Raw genomic sequence first — 17,604 nt, 5'->3', positions numbered from 1 at the left:
ACCAAAAACAGCAGAAAACAGCAACTGGCTCTTCGGCATCTCGTCAATAGGTTAGTGCCAGAAAATGCATAATAACGACATATAATTTCTCCTATAAATGATGCTAGAGTACCCGCTCAACCGAGGCACCTCCGGGGGCAAACCTTCGTCCGCCGTCCGATTTGCCTGCTACAATAATTTCTATCGCCCACTTTTGCCTGCAGCCGTTGGATCAGGTAAAAACGTTTATTACCTCTTGCCTTCCTTGATGGGTTGCTGACGGATGGGTCCGGCCGCATGGGGGGGCCAGCGAGCAGAGACAGCCGCACCGGCTCCTTCACGTCCTGCTCAAGCGAAACCCTAGAGAGCGACCCAATCCTCAATTCCCCACCTGTCCTCCTCTCCTCCTCACTCCCGTGCCTCCCTCCTCCCCAGCCCGCCGCCGTCCCTCCTCCCTAGCCTGCCGTCCTCCCTCCTCCCCAGCTCGCCGCACCAGTTTTGCCCCCATTTTTGTTGCAAAACATGGGTGGGGCGAGGCTGCCATGGAGGTTGGACGAGGAAGTCGCATCTAGGGCGTTTCTGGTGGAGAAGTGGGAGAGGGAGGTGGTTCTGGAGGTGGAGCAGGGGAGGGATCTCGAGGGGCCATGTTGGGACGGAGGTGGAGGAGCACCAACGGGGTGGAGCGGGGCTCGAGGTGGAGGAGCAGCAAGGGGCAGAGAGAATGAGACAAGAGAAGGAGAAGAAGAAGAGAAGATCATCACCCTCCGATTTCTATTGCTCAGGCTTCAAGGGTGAGATCCCCCACTCTCCATGATCCCCTCTTGTGCTGTACATGGTGGTATTTAAGTTCCCAAGGAGGAGGCGCAAGAGGTTGTTTCAGATTTTCTTCTCCTACGCAGGGTGTGAGTGGAGGAGGGTGTGCACTGATGCTTCCCTTTCCTTGGGTGCGAGGTGATTCTTAATTTCTTTTCCCCTGATTTTGCTTAATATTTTCTCTCCAGTATTTAGATAATTTCTGCAGTGATTGAACTACACATGCTTACTTGTTTTGTGCTCATGAATCGTCTGTAGGAAGCGTGTACATTCACAAGGAAAAGATGTGTGAAATGGGCGTAAATGACTGGTTGATATGTGCTCACGCAATGGTGGTGATGGGTCTGAGTGCCAAGACGCCCGACTAGAGGTTGGTTATCTCATCTCTGTGGATAATTGCGAAAAAATCGTTCCTAAGGTTTATATTTACTTAATTGCTGCATTTATTGAACAATATATGCATTTTTGATATATGCTCATGGAGAGGTTGACGATGCTTGTGGGTAGATTTATAAATAACAATAGAAAAGGCAAAATATGGTTTTATTTTAGTTAACCTATGACTCATGATGGATGGCTTAGTCGGTTCATCGATAATGCTTTGATGTTGAACTGCCTTGATGCGATGAATATTGCAGGACAACATAGTGAACAGTCAGGATCCGGTCGGCCGAAGCAGTCGAAGAGGAGCGGAAGCTGCGCGTCGTCGGCCAGGGCGAGTATTCTGGCACCTCCTCAGCGTGGTACGATTTGTTGACATGCGCCTTCCTATACTGCTACTGCGAAGTTTCTTATGTTTCTTGCTTGGAGGTTCAGCAGCACAGAGGTCATGGCGAGCAGCACCACGAGGGAAAAGAGAGAGGAAAAGTGCAAACGCCTGGGGGAGGAAGAGCTTCCTATACTGCTACTGCGAAGTTTCTTATGTTTCTTGCTTGGAGGTTCAGCAGCACAGAGGTCATGGCGAGCAGCACCACGAGGGAAAAGAGAGAGGAAAAGTGCAAACGCCTGGGGGAGAAAGAGCAGTGCGGCCGGCCGGAAACGATTCAATTGATTGCAATTCTGGTGCTCCACATCGCCCAGGTATATAGTCTGTCAAAAACTGCCCCTTCTTTCTATTCTGATCTCGTGTTTACACTCGTCTTGCTTGGTATTATTTTCCCTTATCCTCATCTATATTTCTGATTTCATAATAAATCATGCAGATGGATGCTACTAATCAGGGAGTAGGTTTATATACGTTTGAAGGTGGTAACCTTCTGTAATTTTATTCAGAGAAGAACAATAATAGTTATACCATCATATTGGCTTATCAACTTGGAGACAACCTTGTTGGCTGAAATTCTGCAAATGTACCCATTTTCTTGGTCGTGCAAACTTTATTCTTGGTTCTTGTGTACTGATGTTTCAAGTTCATTTATACAATTATTGGAAAAAGGAATACAGTATTGCATTTCTAAAGAAATTATAATGTAAATATCAATAGCGGTGAATTAAGGGTAATCTATAATTACCTTGATAATGTATCTTAATATGTTCCTAACAATTCATTTTATAGGAATCTGAGAAGATTTGCGCAGAGGGCCTCTTCATGGTTTCATGGTCGAGCTCTCAACAGCTGCTACTCCCAATCCTTAATGACCACATTGCCACCCCGTGTCGTCGTTGTCGCTGCGTTATGCAGCACTGCCATCACCTCTCTACTCCGCCATGCCCTGTACGGAGTCGTCGGCTGCCTCTCATTCCCTCCAGTTTACCCGCTTCCACATTGCCTTCAATCTCAGGGAACTTCAAGAACAAGAGGTGTTTGGTTTCTTTGTAAGCATACAATACAGAGGTTCTTGACTCTTGTCTTTCATAGTTTTACTCAAGCGTGAACATATAATACAACTAATTAATGTGAATATGTGCAGTTTTAAATATACAGTATATATAGTACAGATGCTCCTCTTTCCATTTTTATCCTTCATGAGAAATATCGTGATTTTTTGTTCGTCAAGAGCTACAGATTCATACTCGCACTTTGTGATTTTGTTCTTTTTTTCTTAGGATGTCATTTCCTTTGCTAATTCTGGGTGTAGTAGTACAGGTTTACTCACTTATCCCCATCTCACCTCTCTTTATGTCTATTGATAAATTAATCTTGGTTTGCAATATGTATTGCCTTGCTCAGACTAAGATTTATTTTCTACTTTGAGTGAATTTGTCATTCTATTTTTTGCATTTAGTTTATGTCAGCATTGGAAACTGCTAGCCTATTTTGTCGCTATCTATATTTTATATTTTAGTTTATCTCTCCATTGAAAAATGGTAGCATAAACTTTCTCTGGTGATTAGATATCTATTCTAGCTAGGCATAATTATTGTTATTTTATATGACCATTTACAGGAGGAATTTTTTGATCATAGAAATTCGTTCTTCTGAAAACTGGCTTGAACTTTTACGTGGAGGCATGCATATATATAAATTCTGGAAGATTATTTTCAGATTATCACCTTCGATCTCCCGCACTTGAAGCTTTTGCTTCTGTGGTAAAACAATCCATCACTTAATTGCAGACATTCTCAATCCCAATATAGTACCATTATTTAGTGCAGACATTCATGGATAAACTTGGATTCTCAACTTCTCATTGACTGAATTATAATGGTTGTGGTGACTGACAGTCAAGGTAAAGTGACTCATTTCCATCATGTCGGGTGTTTACATTTGCTGATTATTATGGTCTTAGGCTGTTGTTCATGAATTTTTTAGGTTTTCTCAAGTTCAGTCAAATATGATATTATTTATTTAGAACATTTCTCCCCAAAATGAAGATAATGATGTGGGCGGAGCAGTTGGCCACGGGGAAGTCGAGGGCGACGGGCGGTTGGAGAAGGCGCAGCGCGGTGCCGCTGGTGGGCGTGGGAGAGCAGCTAAATTATATGAGGTTTGTTAAGCCTCCAGCTGAATCGTCCCTGCAAAGATCCAAATGAGGCTTGCAAACAAATTTAACTTTCGCAATAATAACTTCCCTTCGTTTACATGATTATCTATGACCCTTAGATCTAAGGGTTAAGCATTCTCTGATATATGTGAACTGTACATGTATTGTTTTTTAGTGAATTGGTTTTTTATTCCATGTTAAATGCATTTTGATTGTCATTTACTATCACCTCAAGAATAGCTTCAGGGACATGCCCAACCTAGGTTACAGGGATTGTATATCATTAGCAGTTTTACCATGTAATTTTTATTGTGGTGTTCCTCGTATTGTCCACGTATTTTCGTTTGCTGGTTCATACACTGTTAGCATATTTTATCCTATCTTTAATTTACTAACTTACTCAAGGAGGTCAATTCATTTAAGGGTTTGTTTGAGGGGATACTGAATTAGCAGTAGAATGTTTTTTCGACACATGCAGATTTTGAATTACCGGTGTTCGCTTTTTTTTTCAATATGCAGAGCATGTAATAGAAATATTAGATTTTTCATTGGCTATGAAACTGTTGGCATAGAGAGCCAATTTAGCATATGTTGATTTTTAGGCCAGGTTATCTTCATAGTTAAGCTGTGAATTTATAATGAAACGAAACACTACTACTTTTTTTTATTGTTGAAAGCATCAGACCTTTTCTCTTGGTTATAATACTCAGTTTCGCTTTGGTGGTTCCCTACGTGATTATAAAAGTAATAGCTGCAGTATTTTGCACTGTCCTGAATGAAAGTAATCACTACATGGTCCCTTATTGGTAGAATGATTACTGCTAAATCTATTATTTCAAGGGTTTTAAGTAACGCTGACTTTTTAGGGTAGTATGTGTTTGTGGGCATGCAACCTTCCATGAAACTAGAGTGCATATTTGAAGGCCCTTAGTATACGTTAGTGTTATGTTAACATGTGGTTACCTTCAGTCTCTAAATCACATCTTAAATTTAACCACTAGACATCTACATGTATAATATGTGGGGTTCTGCAAATATATTTATTGGCTATGTTGACAGGGCAGCTTCTGCTCATCTCGTGTCATCATAGCACTGCCTTGAATTGGATTTATTTCATAGTCCCTGGCTGATGCATTGTACGTGTTTTTTTTCATTTGTGCAGCAATTGAGCTGTTCCTTTCAAATTGCTTGAGATTCTTTGTTTCAAAAGAGGGCCCTTATGTAAAGGCCAGTTTGTGTATTTAGGTGGAGTACATTTCAACACTATGTGGTACTGCATAACACATTGAAATAGCTTATGGACAGTAATCTGACGTAAAATTGCAACCACCTTAACATAACATAATTCTTTTGAGAGAAACTAATTACAACTAACCAGTGAAAATTGTTACTGTTTGCACTTCTCATCCACTATATAAAGGAAAATTTTGCTGAAGAAATGCATTACTGTACAATATTTTGTATACTGAGATTTTACTCTTTCAGAAGCACGACTACTTGGTCTAGCAACATCATACACCTTGTATGTTTTCTCCCGGCATTTATTGATGTGTTGGGCATTAAATAACACATGTGCTAAACTAGCTCTAGGTTTTCTAAAAATTCATTATAGTATAGTTGTTTTGGATTGAGCCCCTTATTGAGCGCAACATTGAGAAGATAGGAGGGGCAGGAGATAGGATGGTAGTGATTGAGGTCAAGAAGCGGCTGTACCGTGTTGGACATCTCGCCGTTGGATTTCATGAATTATTATAGATGTGTGAGTAGAAGAAATTTAAAAGGGAAGCATAGTTGAAGACAATGAACACTCATTGTGGTTGATGTGAACACTGAAGAGGTGTTTCATATGTACTAATTTGTATATAGCTGGAGTGATTTTGAGCTTCTGATGAGGTCCTTATATTATATTAAAAGGGAACACCAATACAATTTTGAACTTACTATTATTTTTTCGACTATTAAACCAAATCTATTTTTTTACTGGAAAGGTACTTGTGATGGAGAACAAATATATTTGATATAAGTGCTCGCTTTCTTGTGAATCACATGCTCATTGTGTATACTTCGAGATCATATAGTTACATTTTCTTTAGAATACATAGATGCTTATTTAGCGTAAAGACTGATGCATGGTTGTGCTGAGATTTAATGATTGCAGTACCATCTCAAACAAAGGAGATTAGGAGATTAGCCAGCGGAAAGTGTTATAATTCATTCATCCATTTCAACAAGAAGGAAGGATCTCCCGTGACTTGCAAACAAAGATTGACCGACTTTACTGACATAAACCTCATGACTTCAAGTCGATGTCATGTCAACGTGTCAAAGTCACTTGCACTTAGCAGCCTTGCGTGAATGGGGACCTATAATTCATTCATCCATTATGGCGGGTTAGCTATGTCCTGACTCTGTCATGTGTAGTGAATGGGGACATATCATGAGCCTCAAGGTTTAAGGCCAAAAAAATCTCAATCATATATAACACCATAGATAGAACACTGTCTCATTTTTGCCTTTGCGTCGGGGCGCAGCGGGTCATGTACCTATACTATTACTGGCATACATTATTTATGATTAAAATATTCTGTACCAGAATACCTCTGCTGCCACTACTATTCATTGAGTAAGAGAAATGGTTGAATATATATGTGTAAAATTGACATCTATTATGTTACTTTGCTATTTTATTTAATATTTGTTTCGCTTGTATCAATAAATGTTCTTTAGTTTGCTTAATATATGTTCAATCCAGACCCCTAATGGCAAGGATGTTGGGTGGCTCTAAGGGATCGGAAGAGGAAGACATTAGGAGAGGCGGAAGGAACCGTCGAATGGGGGCAGCGGAAGTAGCCAAAGGAAGGACAAGGGCCCGTCGAGGACATTTTCTCCAATGCACGCCGTCGGATGCTGATGGAGCTCAGCCTGGATGGTCAGCCAACCCGGCTGCCCTCCCTTTACCACAGCGGTGGTGGCGGGAGCGGTAGCAGGAGGGGCAGAACTCCGCTCCGAGGCTATAATTAGCTAAACCTTATGGTTTCAATTCTAACTTGATTCTGCCATTTGCGCGATAGCGCAACAGGTCATCTAGTGTGTATAAAACATGTGAGTATCATCATAAAAGTAGCATGGAACATAAGAAATTATAGATACGTTTGGGACGTATCAATGTGTTTGAAGAGAAAATTAAAAAACCCATGGAACTTATGCATGCTAATGGGAATGTTATTAGTATGAATGCTTTGAACACCATTGTTGCTAATGCTATGGAAGAATTTAAGCTTGGGGAGGTCGGTTTTGATGAAAATGATCTCTTTAGCCCTCCGGGTATTGAGGAGAAAGTTTATGTTGATTATGATATGCCTCCCATATATGATGATTATAATGATAGTGGTCTTCTTGTGCCGCCTACTATGGAGGATAAGTTTAATTATGATTATACTATGCCTCCTACACTTGATGAGAATAATAATGATAGCTACTTTGTTGAATTTGCTCCCACTACAACTAATAAAATTGATTATGCTTATGTGGAGAGTAATGATACTTTTATGCATGTGAATAAGAATGCTTTATGTGATAGTTATATTGTTGAGTTTGTTCATGATGCCTCTGAAAGTTATTATGAGAGAGGAAAATATGGTTGTAGAAATTTTCATTTACTAAAACACCTCTCTATATGCTGAAATTTTTGAAGTTACACTGGTTTTATCTTCCTATGCTTGTTACTTTGCTCTTCATGAACTTGTTTATTTACAAGATTCCTATGCATAGGAAGAATGTTAGGCTTAAATGTGTTTTGAATTTTCTTCTTGATGCTCTCTTTTGCTTCAACTCTTATTTCTTGCGCGAGCATCATTAAAATTACTGAGCCCATCTTAATGGCTATAAAGAAAGAACTTCTTGGGAGATAACCCATGTGTTTTTTTTTACTACAATACTTTGTTTTATATTTGAGTCTTGGAAGTTGTTACTACTGTAGCAACCTCTCCTTATCTTTATTTTATTGCATTGTTGTGCCAAGTAAAGTCTTTGATAGTAAAGTCAATACTAGATTTGGATTACTGCGCAGAAACAGATTTCTTGCTGTCACGAATTCGGGTATGGTTCTCTGTAGGTAACTCAGAAAAATCTGCCAATTTACGTGCGTGATCCTCAGATATGTACACAACTTTCATTCAGTTTGAGCATTTTCATCTAAGCAAGTCTGGTGCCACTTTAAAATTCGTCTTTACGGACTGTTCTGTTTTGACAGATTCTGCCTTTTATTTCGCATTGCCTCTTTTGCTATGTGGGATGGATTTCTTTGTTCCATTGACTTCCAGTAGCTTTGGGCAATGTCCAGAAGTGTTAAGAATGATTGTGTCACCTCTGAACATGTGAATTTTTGATTATGCACTAACCCTCTAATGAGTTTGTTTTAAGTTTGGTGTGGAGGAAGTTTTCAAGGGTCAAGAGAGGAGGATGATATACTATGATCAAGAAGGGCGAAGAGTCTAAGCTTGGGGATGCACCCGTGGTTCATCCCTGCATATTTCAAGAAGACTCAAGCATCTAAGCTTGGGGATGCCCAAGGCATCCCCTTCTTCATCGACAACTTATCAGGTTTCTTCTCTTGAAACTATATTTTTATTCGGTCACATCTTATGTACTTTACTTGGAGCGTCTGTTTGTTTTTATTTTTGTTTATGTTTGAATAAATTCATGCTTGTGTGGGAGAGAGACACGCTCCGCTGGTTCATATGAACACATGTGTTCTTAGCTTTTAATTTTCATGGCGAAGGTTGAAACTGCTTCGTTAATTGTTATATTGTTGGAAACAGAAAATGCTTCATGTGGTAATTGGTATAATGTCTTGAATAATTTGATACTTGGCAATTGTTGTGCTCATATAGATCATGTTTAAGCTCTTGCATCATGTACCTTGCACCTATTAATGAATAACTACATAGAGCTTGTTAAAATCTGGTTTGCATGATTGGTCTCTCTAAGTCTAGATATTTTCTGGTTAAGGTGTTTGAACAACAAGGAAGACGATGTAAAGTCTTATAATGCTTACAATATGTTCATATGTGAGTCTTGCTGCACCGTTTTATACTTGAGTTTGCTTCAAACAACCTTGCTAGCCTAGCCTTGTATTGAGAGGGATTCTTCTCGTGCATCCAAATCCTTGAGCCAAAAACTATGCCATTTGTGTCCACCATACCTACCTACCACATGGTATTTCTCTGCCATTCCAAAGTACATTACTTGAGTGCTACCTTTAAAATTTCTATTCTTTACCTTTACAATATATAGCTCATGGGACAAAATAGCTTAAAAACTATCGTGGTGAAGAATATGTACTTATGTGTCTTATTTCTTAGTAAGTTGCTTGTTGAGCGGTAACCATGTTTTCTGGGGACGCCATCAACTCTTTTACCTTTGTTGAATATCATGTGAGTTGCTATGCATGTTCGTCTTGTCTGAAGTAAGGGCGGTTTTCACAATCAAATGGTTTGAGTATGCATACTGTTAGAGAAGAACATTGGGCCGCTAACTAAAGCCATGATTCATGGTGGAAGTTTCAGTTTGGACATAAAACCTCAATCTCTTATGAGAATATTAACTGTTGTTGAATGCTTAAGCATTAAAAGAGGAGTCCATTATCTGTTGTCTATGTTGTCCCGGTATGGGTGTCTAAGTTGAGTATGATCAAAAGCGAGAAATCCAATGCGAACCTTCTCCTTAGACCCTTGTACAGGCGGCATAGAGGTACCCCTTTGTGACACTTGGTTGAAACATATGTTATGCAATGATAATCTGTGTTAACCCAAGCTAATTAGGACAAGGTGCGAGCACTATTAGTATACTATGCATGAGGCTTGCAACTTATAGGATATCTTATACATAACACATATGCTTTATTACTACCGTTGACAAAATTGTTTCTTGTTTTCAAAATGAAAAGCTCTAGCACAAAAATAGTAATCCATGCTTCCCTCTGCGAAGGGCCTTTCTTTTACTTTATGTTGAGTCAGTTTACCCACTTCTTTCTATTTTAGAAGCAAACACTTGTGTCAACTGTGTGCATTGATTCTTACATGTTTACCTATTGCACTTGTTATATTGCTTTATGTTGACAACTATCCATGAGATATACATGTTACAAGTTGAAAGCAATTGCTGAAACTTAATCATCCTTTGTGTTGCTTCAATGCCTTCTACTAAGAATTTATTGCTTATGAGTTAACTGTTATGCAAGTCTTATTGATGCTTGTCTTGAAAGTACTATTCATGAAAAGTCTTTGTTATATGGTTCAGTTGTTTACTCATCATCTTCATCATTGCTTCGAATCGCTGCATTCATCTCATATGCTTTACAATAATGTTGATCAAGATTATGTTGGTAGCATGTCACTTAAGAAATTATCATTGTTATCGTTTACCTACTCGAGGGCGAGTAGGAACTAAGCTTGGGTATGCTTGATACGTCTCAAACGTATCTATAATTTCTTATGTTCCATGCTAGTTTTATGACAATACCTACATGTTTTGTTCACACTTTATATCGTTTTGATGCATTTTCCGGAACTAACCTATTGACGAGATGCCGAAGGGCCAGTTGCTGTTTTCTGCTGTTTTTGGTTTCAGAAATCCTAGTAAGGAAATATTCTCGGAATCTGACGAAATCAACGCCCAGCATATTAGGATTGCATGAAGCTTCCAGAACACCCGAGAGCCGCCAGAGGGGGGCCACATGCCCACCAAACAGTAGGCCGGCGCGACCAAGGGGGGGCCCGCGCCCCCCTATTGTGTCGTCGCCTCGTTGACCTTCTGACACCGCCTCTTCACCTATATAAAGGTCCCTGACCTAAAACACGATACGAAAAAGCCACGGTACGAGAAACCTTCCAGAGCCGCCGCCATCGCGAAGCCAAGATCTGGGGGACAGGAGTCTCTGTTCCGGCACGCCGCCGGGACGGGGAAGTGCCCCCGGAAGGCTTCTCCATCAACACCACCGCCATCTTCATCAACGCTGCTATCTCCCATGAGGAGGGAGTAGTTCTCCATCGAGGCTCGGGGCTGTACCGGTAGCTATGTGGTTAATCTCTCTCCTATGTGCTTCAATACAATAATCTCATGAGCTGTCTTACATGATTGAGATTCATATGATGATGCTTGTAATCTAGATGTCATTATGCTAGTCAAGTGGGTTTTACTTATGTGATCTCCGGAGACTCCTTGTCCCACGTGTGTAAAGGTGACAGTGTGTGCACCGTGTGGGTCTCTTAGGCTATATTTCACAGAATACTTATTCACTATTATGAATGGCATAGTGAAGTGCTTATTTATATCCCTTTATGATTGCAATGTGTTTTGTATCACAATTTATCTGTGTGCTACTCTAGTGATGTTATTAAATTAGTTTATTCCTCCTGCACGGTGTAATGGTGACAGTGTGTGCATCGTGTAGTACTTGGCGTAGGCTATGATTGTGATCTCTTGTAGATTATGAAGTTAACTATTGCTATGATAGTATTGATGTGATCTATTCCTCCTTTCGTAGTGTGAAGGTGACAGTGTGCATGCTATGTTAGTACTTGGTTTGGTTATGTTGATCTGTTATGCACTCTAAGGTTATTTAAATATGAACATTGAATATTGTGGAGCTTGTTAACTCCGGCATTGAGGGTTCGTGTAATCCTACACAGTTAGTGGTGTTCATCATCCAACAAGAGGGTGTAGAGTCTAGCATCTATCTATTTATTCTGTTATGTGATCAATGTTGAGAGTGTCCACTAGTGAAAGTATGATCCCTAGGCCTTGTTCCTAAATACTGCTATCGCTGCTTGTTTACTGTTTTACTACATTTATACTGCCTGCAATATTACTACCATCAATCGCACGCCAAAGCAAGCACTTTTCTGGCGCCGTACTACTGCTCATATTCATTCATACCACTTGTATTTCACTATCTCTTCGCCGAACTAGTGCACCTATTAGGTGTGTTGGGGACACAAGAGACTTCTTGCTTTGTGGTTGCAGGGTTGCTTGAGAGGGATATCTTTGACCTCTTCCTCCCTGAGTTCGATAAACCTTGGGTGATCCACTTAAGGGAAACTTGTTGCTGTTCTACAAACCTCTGCTCTTGGAGGCCCAACACTGTCTACAAGAATAGAAGCACCCGTAGACATCAACCACCACTCGTAATTACTAGTGCAAATCAGCATCAAGTGCAAATTGCGGGGCCTCCAGACACCAATGATGAATTTACACTGTTGGGGGGATGACCCCCGGTATGCCAAAGGCATGCCAAACCGGATGGTTTAAGCCATCAAGATACCGGTTTAATGTTCATACCGGAGCACAAAGATAAGAGTTTGGCTAAGTAAAGCTAAGCCGGTATCCCCAAGAGGGGTATACCGGAACCGGGTAAAGAAGACACCGGGATACCGGAAAGAAGAGCATGTCGGCAGGACTGGTCAAAGATTCTCTCCAGAGCTAGAGGACAAAGATGAGCTAAGCAAAGTAGCTTTAAACGAAGGCCTGACGATAAAGAGGAGGATGACGATGAAAGAAGCCGGAGGACGTCAGCCTCTCTGATTAAAGAAGACCCCGGTGTCATCTATGATTAAAGTAACTTTGTAGAGTAGTTTGTCTAGTCAAAGATGCCATTAGGGTTTCTTCCCCTGTAAGCCACCCTCTCCCCTATATAAGGAGAGGGAGCACACCCGTACTCGGGAGCGATGAGCAGAGAAAGAAATCCTGTAAGCACAAACTTGTAACCTGTGGAGATCAATAAAGAAGATGATCTAGAGCGAGTTCTTCCTTATGTCTTTCTTCTTCAACCTCTAGCCTTGGCTAGGTTCTTGAGGAAACCATCCGGAAGTTCATCCCATCTAATCACAAACCCTCCCCCGAATCCTCTAGCGTCCATTCGGCCCCAACCTAAGCCATCCTATGGCATCTGTCTGTTCACCACGACGACAGTTGGCGCCCACCATGGGGCATGAAGTGGCGCTTGCAGGAGTTTATATTCGGGCGGGCATCCTCGAGGTCGCCGGCGAGCGGACGGTGTCTGCGCTCGTCCAGCGCCTCTACTCCATGGACTTCATCAACGACAACGCGGGCTGCTTCGCCAACGGCGGCATCTTCCCCAAGAACGGCCGCATCATCGAGTTCGGCAGCCACCGCGTCTACTTCGGCACCGTCCCTGTGCGCCAGCGCCTCTCGCCGGTGCTGTCGGCACCGGACCCGCCAAGGTGGCTCTGTGCTGGCCGCGCTGCCGGCAGCGTCGAGGTAATGATGACCGGCGTGGTTGGTGCAGGCAAGGAGGCTGCGGATGAAGGTGATGGTCGTGCGGCTTCGACCCGTGCGGCCAAGCCACCGCTGGAGCGCGATGCTGGCGCTGCGGGAGCATCTTCCGCATCACCGGAAACACCACTCCAAGCGGCGATGAACGTGCTGGCAACGCCCATCGCGCAGAACATCGACCCGACAGCGGCTCAGGCGGAGCTGGAGGCACAACGCCAGAAGCTGCTCGCGAACGGCGCCGACATCGTCCGGGCGCAGCGCGAGCTGAACCTAACCCTACGTGGGTACAACGCTGCCCATGGCTTTGCTTCTGTTAGCGCTCATGCTGCTAGGGTACCGGAGAACCGGCTTAAAGCTCGTAATCTAGATCAGGATTTGCGCAAGGAAGTTCTTGCCGGCAAAAGTACCTCTGCATCTGTTAGCATTGTGGAAAAACCTAAGTACAGTAGCCCGGATAAAACTATAAAAGCTGCTAAAGCTGCAGTAGAGCTATGTGAATCGCTTTCCGGAGATGCTTTGGCAAAACAGCAAGAGCGTGTTAGAGAGCTGCTGGAAACTATCGAGCAGCAGAATGCTGAGCAGCTGGCTAAGCTGAACAAGGCTGCGGCCTCAAAATCCACGCGTTCAACAAAGAATGCCGTAAGCAAGTCCCACGGGCAGGCTTCGTCCCCCCATCCGGACAGAAGGAGAGAAAAAGAGATGAACGCACATCAGATGACTGTGTACGATCCGGTTCTTGCCGAAAAACAACAAGCCGGGCAACACGATGACGGTAGAAAAAGCCAAGGGGCAGATCGAGGCTACGCCAAAGGAGGCTATGCCGGAAACAATCATGCCGGTAGATATGAAACCGGGCAAAACTATCAAGCTGCAAGGGCAGCGTATGATGAGGAGGAGATGCCTCCACCAAGGTACCGGCAGGCAAGGGCCGCGGTACCGGAACGCTACGATGAAGCTGACTTGACAAGATTCACCGCTTACCGAAATCCTTTGGGAGAGCGCGTGGGAGAAAGACACCTGCCAGAACGGGATGCGAGGCACCGTCTGGATAGAGTGTACCTGTCTGAAATGATAGAGGCAGAGGGTCCTCCGGGTCCAAAGTGTTTTGGCCCAAGGATCATGAAAGAGCAACCACCGGTTCGCAATTTCCAGTTGCCCCGTGACACCAAAACTTATGATGGCACCACTAAGCCGGAAGATTGGCTCACGGATTATGTGACCGCGGTATACGTCGCTGGCGGCGGAGGATGTGTAGCCGGAGGAGGAAACCGGCGTTGGGCCGTGAGAATTGTGCCAACGTTTTTAGTGGGACCGGCAAGAATCTGGTTGAACAACTTGCCGGCAGGAAGCATAAATGGCTGGTTGGACTTTGAAGAAGCCTTTGTGAGTAACTTCAGTAGCACCTACCGAAGGCCCAACAGGCCTCAGCAGCTCGCTTTGTGCGTGCAGCGCCCGCAGGAAACAGACCGGGATTACCTGACCCGGTGGAACTCCATTAGAAACTCTTGTGAAGGAGTGATAGAAGCACAAGCCATTGCTTGGTTTAGCCAGGGATGCCGGCGAGGTTCGCCTTTGTGGCAAAAGCTGCAGCGAAACATGCCAACAACTTTGGCGGAGATGATACGTGTGGCGGATAACTATGCGTTGGGAGACCCAATGCAACCGGCGGTGCAAGCTGAGCCGGAACAGTCAAACCCGCCTCAGCAGCGCCAGGAACAATACCGGGACAACCGGAACAACAAAAGAAGGGAAGATTTCCCGGATCGAAGCTACGCTCCGCAGCAAGTTGCTGCTGTGCAAGAAAACTCTGATGCCAGCGGCAGCCAGAGGCAGAAAACCAAATCGCAGCCATGGGCGGGTCCTAAGAACCAATGGGTCGAAAAGAAATCCTGGGGCCAGAAAAAGAATTGGCAAGAACCCGTAAAATACACCATGGAAGCCGCCATGGATCAACCTTGCCGGTGGCACACGCCGAACCCGGCTCACCCGTCAAACCACCTGCCGAAGGATTGTTCTTGGACCAAGTACTTGATGCTCAAGGGAGCAGCAAAAGATGCGCAAGCACAAGGGTGCTCCACAATATTGCCACCATCGCAAGATATGCTGCGCCAGCAACAACTACCACCGCCACCACCACTTACTGGAGCAAATGCGTTACCGGTACAGCCTCAGCAAAACAGGCAGCAGTATCAGCAAGTCAATCAGGTGGGAGAGGGCCATGGCCAACCACCTCCACCGGCACCTTTGGGCCGGAATGTTTATGAGGATCCAGACATGTGCTGTGTCATGTTCGTCACTGAGCCGACAGACAGGCAAAGCCTACATCGCCGTTCCATGGAAGTGAACGCGGTGATGCCGGCAGTATCAAAATACATGCAGTGGTCAGATCAGGAAATCTCATGGTCGCTCGAGGATCACCCCAAAATCATGCCGAATCCGGGAGGTTACGCTCTCGTGGTGGACCCAATCATGAAAGGGCCAACGACTCGCGTCAAATTCAGTAAAGTGTTGATAGACAATGGGAGCAGCATAAACATAATGTACCGGCACACCATGCATACGCTGGGCATAACAGAAAACATGCTTCAGCCAACTCACACAACATTCCATGGAATCGTTCCGGAACTGTCCTGTGCACCGGTAGGAAAAGTCCGGGTGGATGTGTCTTTCGGAGGACGTGACAATTGTCGGGTGGAAAACATTCTGTTTGAAGTGGTGGACCTAGACAGTCCTTACCACGCACTACTAGGAAGACCGGCATTGGCAGCTTTCATGGCCACAACTCATATAGCTTACCTCAAGATGAAGATGACGGCACCTCGTGGACCCCTAACTGTGGTGGGAAACTACAAAGTCTCACTGGAAACAACATCTGCCGGATCAAACCTAGCGGAATCGCTGGTGATCGCAGAGGAAAAAAGGAGGATGCAAACCGCAGTTGCGCTGGCCCAGTCCTCGCAATCGAGCTTAGCGGCAATGGGTGGAAGCTTGGGCTCACCGGCGTTCAAGCCGACGAATGAAACAAAAGACATTGTGCTGGATCCGGCTTACCCAGAGCGCACCGTTCGTATCGGTGCCGGCCTCGATCAAGCATAGGAAAGCGCGCTCGTCAGCTTCCTCCGTGAGAATCGGAATATCTTTGCCTGGTCTACTGATGACTTGGTGGGTGTTCCGAGGGAGCTGGCTGAGCACTCTCTAAACGTCCGGAAGGACGCCAAGCCGGTGCGACAACCTTTGCGCCGGTTCGCTGAAGATAGGAGGAAGATTATTGGAGAAGAAGTGACAAAACTGCTGGTTGCCGGATTCATTGTGGAAGTCACGCACACTGAGTGGCTGGCCAATCCGGTAATGGTCGAAAAGAAGAAAGATGAGAACCTGGAGGCAAAAGCTCCAAAGGTGTGGCGCATGTGCATCGACTACACCAACCTCAACAAGGCTTGCCCAAGAGATCCTTTCCCTCTGCCCCGGATTGATCAAGTGATTGATTCTACTGCTGGGTGTGAGTTGTTGTCCTTTCTGGATGCATATTCCGGTTTCCACCAAATCCCCCTGAAAAAGGAAGATGTAATTTTGCGGTATGGCTACCCACATAGCATTATCACTGACAATGGCACAAACTTTGCTCAAGGTGAGTTCAAAAGATTTTGTGAGGACAACAATATCCGGTTGGATTTGTGCTCAGTGGCACACCCACAAGGCAATGGCCAAGTTGAAAGAACAAACGCTTTGGTACTTTCCGGTATCAAACCAAGACTCATCGATGCGGTGGAAAAATCGCCGGGGTGTTGGCTCGATGAGCTACCATCCGTACTGTGGAGTATAAGAACAACTCCAAACCGGTCTACCGGATACACTCCATTCTTTATGGTTTATGGAGCAGAAGCGGTCATACCAACCGACATTCTCCATGATTCACCAAGGGTGCAACTCTATACCGAAGAAGAGGTAAAGGAGGCCCGAGAAAACGATGTGGACTTGCTAGAAGAAGCAAGAGAATTAGCTTTGGAAAGAACAGCCATTTACCAGCAAAACCTCAGACGCTATCACAGCCGGAAGGTTAACCCGAGGATATTCCGGGAAGGAGACCTAGTGCTACGCCTAGTGCAGCGCACTGAAGGCCGGCACAAGCTTCCCCCCCCCCATGGGAAGGACCTTTCATTATGAGCAAGGCTCTCCACAATGATGCCTATTACCTGATTGATGCACAAGAATGGAAGAAAGGAAAGGCGGACAGGTCCGGAGAGGAGACCAAGCGTCCGTGGAATGTAGCTCTGTTGCGTCCTTTCTACTCTTGAAGTTGTGGTGTAAGAAGTTCCTTTTTGTACCTTATTTGCTATGAATAAGAGATGTCGGAACCTCGACTGAGTCTCGGGGACTACCCTTACTAAAGTTGCATGTAACATGTTTATTTCTTCAGTTTACCGGTTGCTTATTGAACATTTTTTCTTTCCGGTTTAGTAGTGTGCTAGACCCTACCGGAGTCTTCGACTCTGCTGTTGTCCGCAACCCGGCTTCATGGCAAGCAAGATAAACCGGTAGGGGATAAGCACATGAACTGCGAAGAGGGAGAGCGGGAAAGAACAATCCGGAAAAA

General features: G+C 44.2%; 1 protein-coding gene across 7 annotated transcripts; it reads left to right on the top strand.

Moving 5' to 3' along the window:
- The first annotated feature begins 327 nt into the window (after positions 1-327).
- On the top strand, positions 328-5,694 carry LOC127314516 (uncharacterized). 7 transcript variants are annotated; one of them, XM_071823688.1, is made up of 8 exons: positions 336-770; positions 879-930; positions 1,051-1,162; positions 1,431-1,535; positions 1,609-1,872; positions 1,995-2,037; positions 2,348-3,461; positions 3,545-5,694. In XM_071823688.1, exons 3-7 carry the CDS (start codon positions 1,109-1,111, stop codon positions 2,353-2,355), a joined length of 474 nt encoding a protein of 157 aa, XP_071679789.1. In that variant the 5' UTR covers positions 336-770; positions 879-930; positions 1,051-1,108; the 3' UTR covers positions 2,356-3,461; positions 3,545-5,694. The 7 variants fall into 7 exon arrangements, 1 of the variants encoding a protein (XP_071679789.1); XR_007859704.2 differs by lacking the exon at positions 1,995-2,037 and having other exon boundaries at positions 338-770; positions 2,348-2,626; positions 3,179-3,461; XR_007859703.2 differs by lacking the exon at positions 1,995-2,037 and having other exon boundaries at positions 339-770; positions 2,348-2,607; positions 3,179-3,461.
- Positions 5,695-17,604: the final 11,910 nt, after the last annotated feature.

Source organism: Lolium perenne, chromosome 7 (genome assembly GCF_019359855.2).
Source record: "Lolium perenne isolate Kyuss_39 chromosome 7, Kyuss_2.0, whole genome shotgun sequence".
Taxonomy (NCBI): domain Eukaryota; kingdom Viridiplantae; phylum Streptophyta; class Magnoliopsida; order Poales; family Poaceae; genus Lolium; species Lolium perenne.
This window is presented reverse-complemented; position numbering and strand designations above follow the sequence as displayed.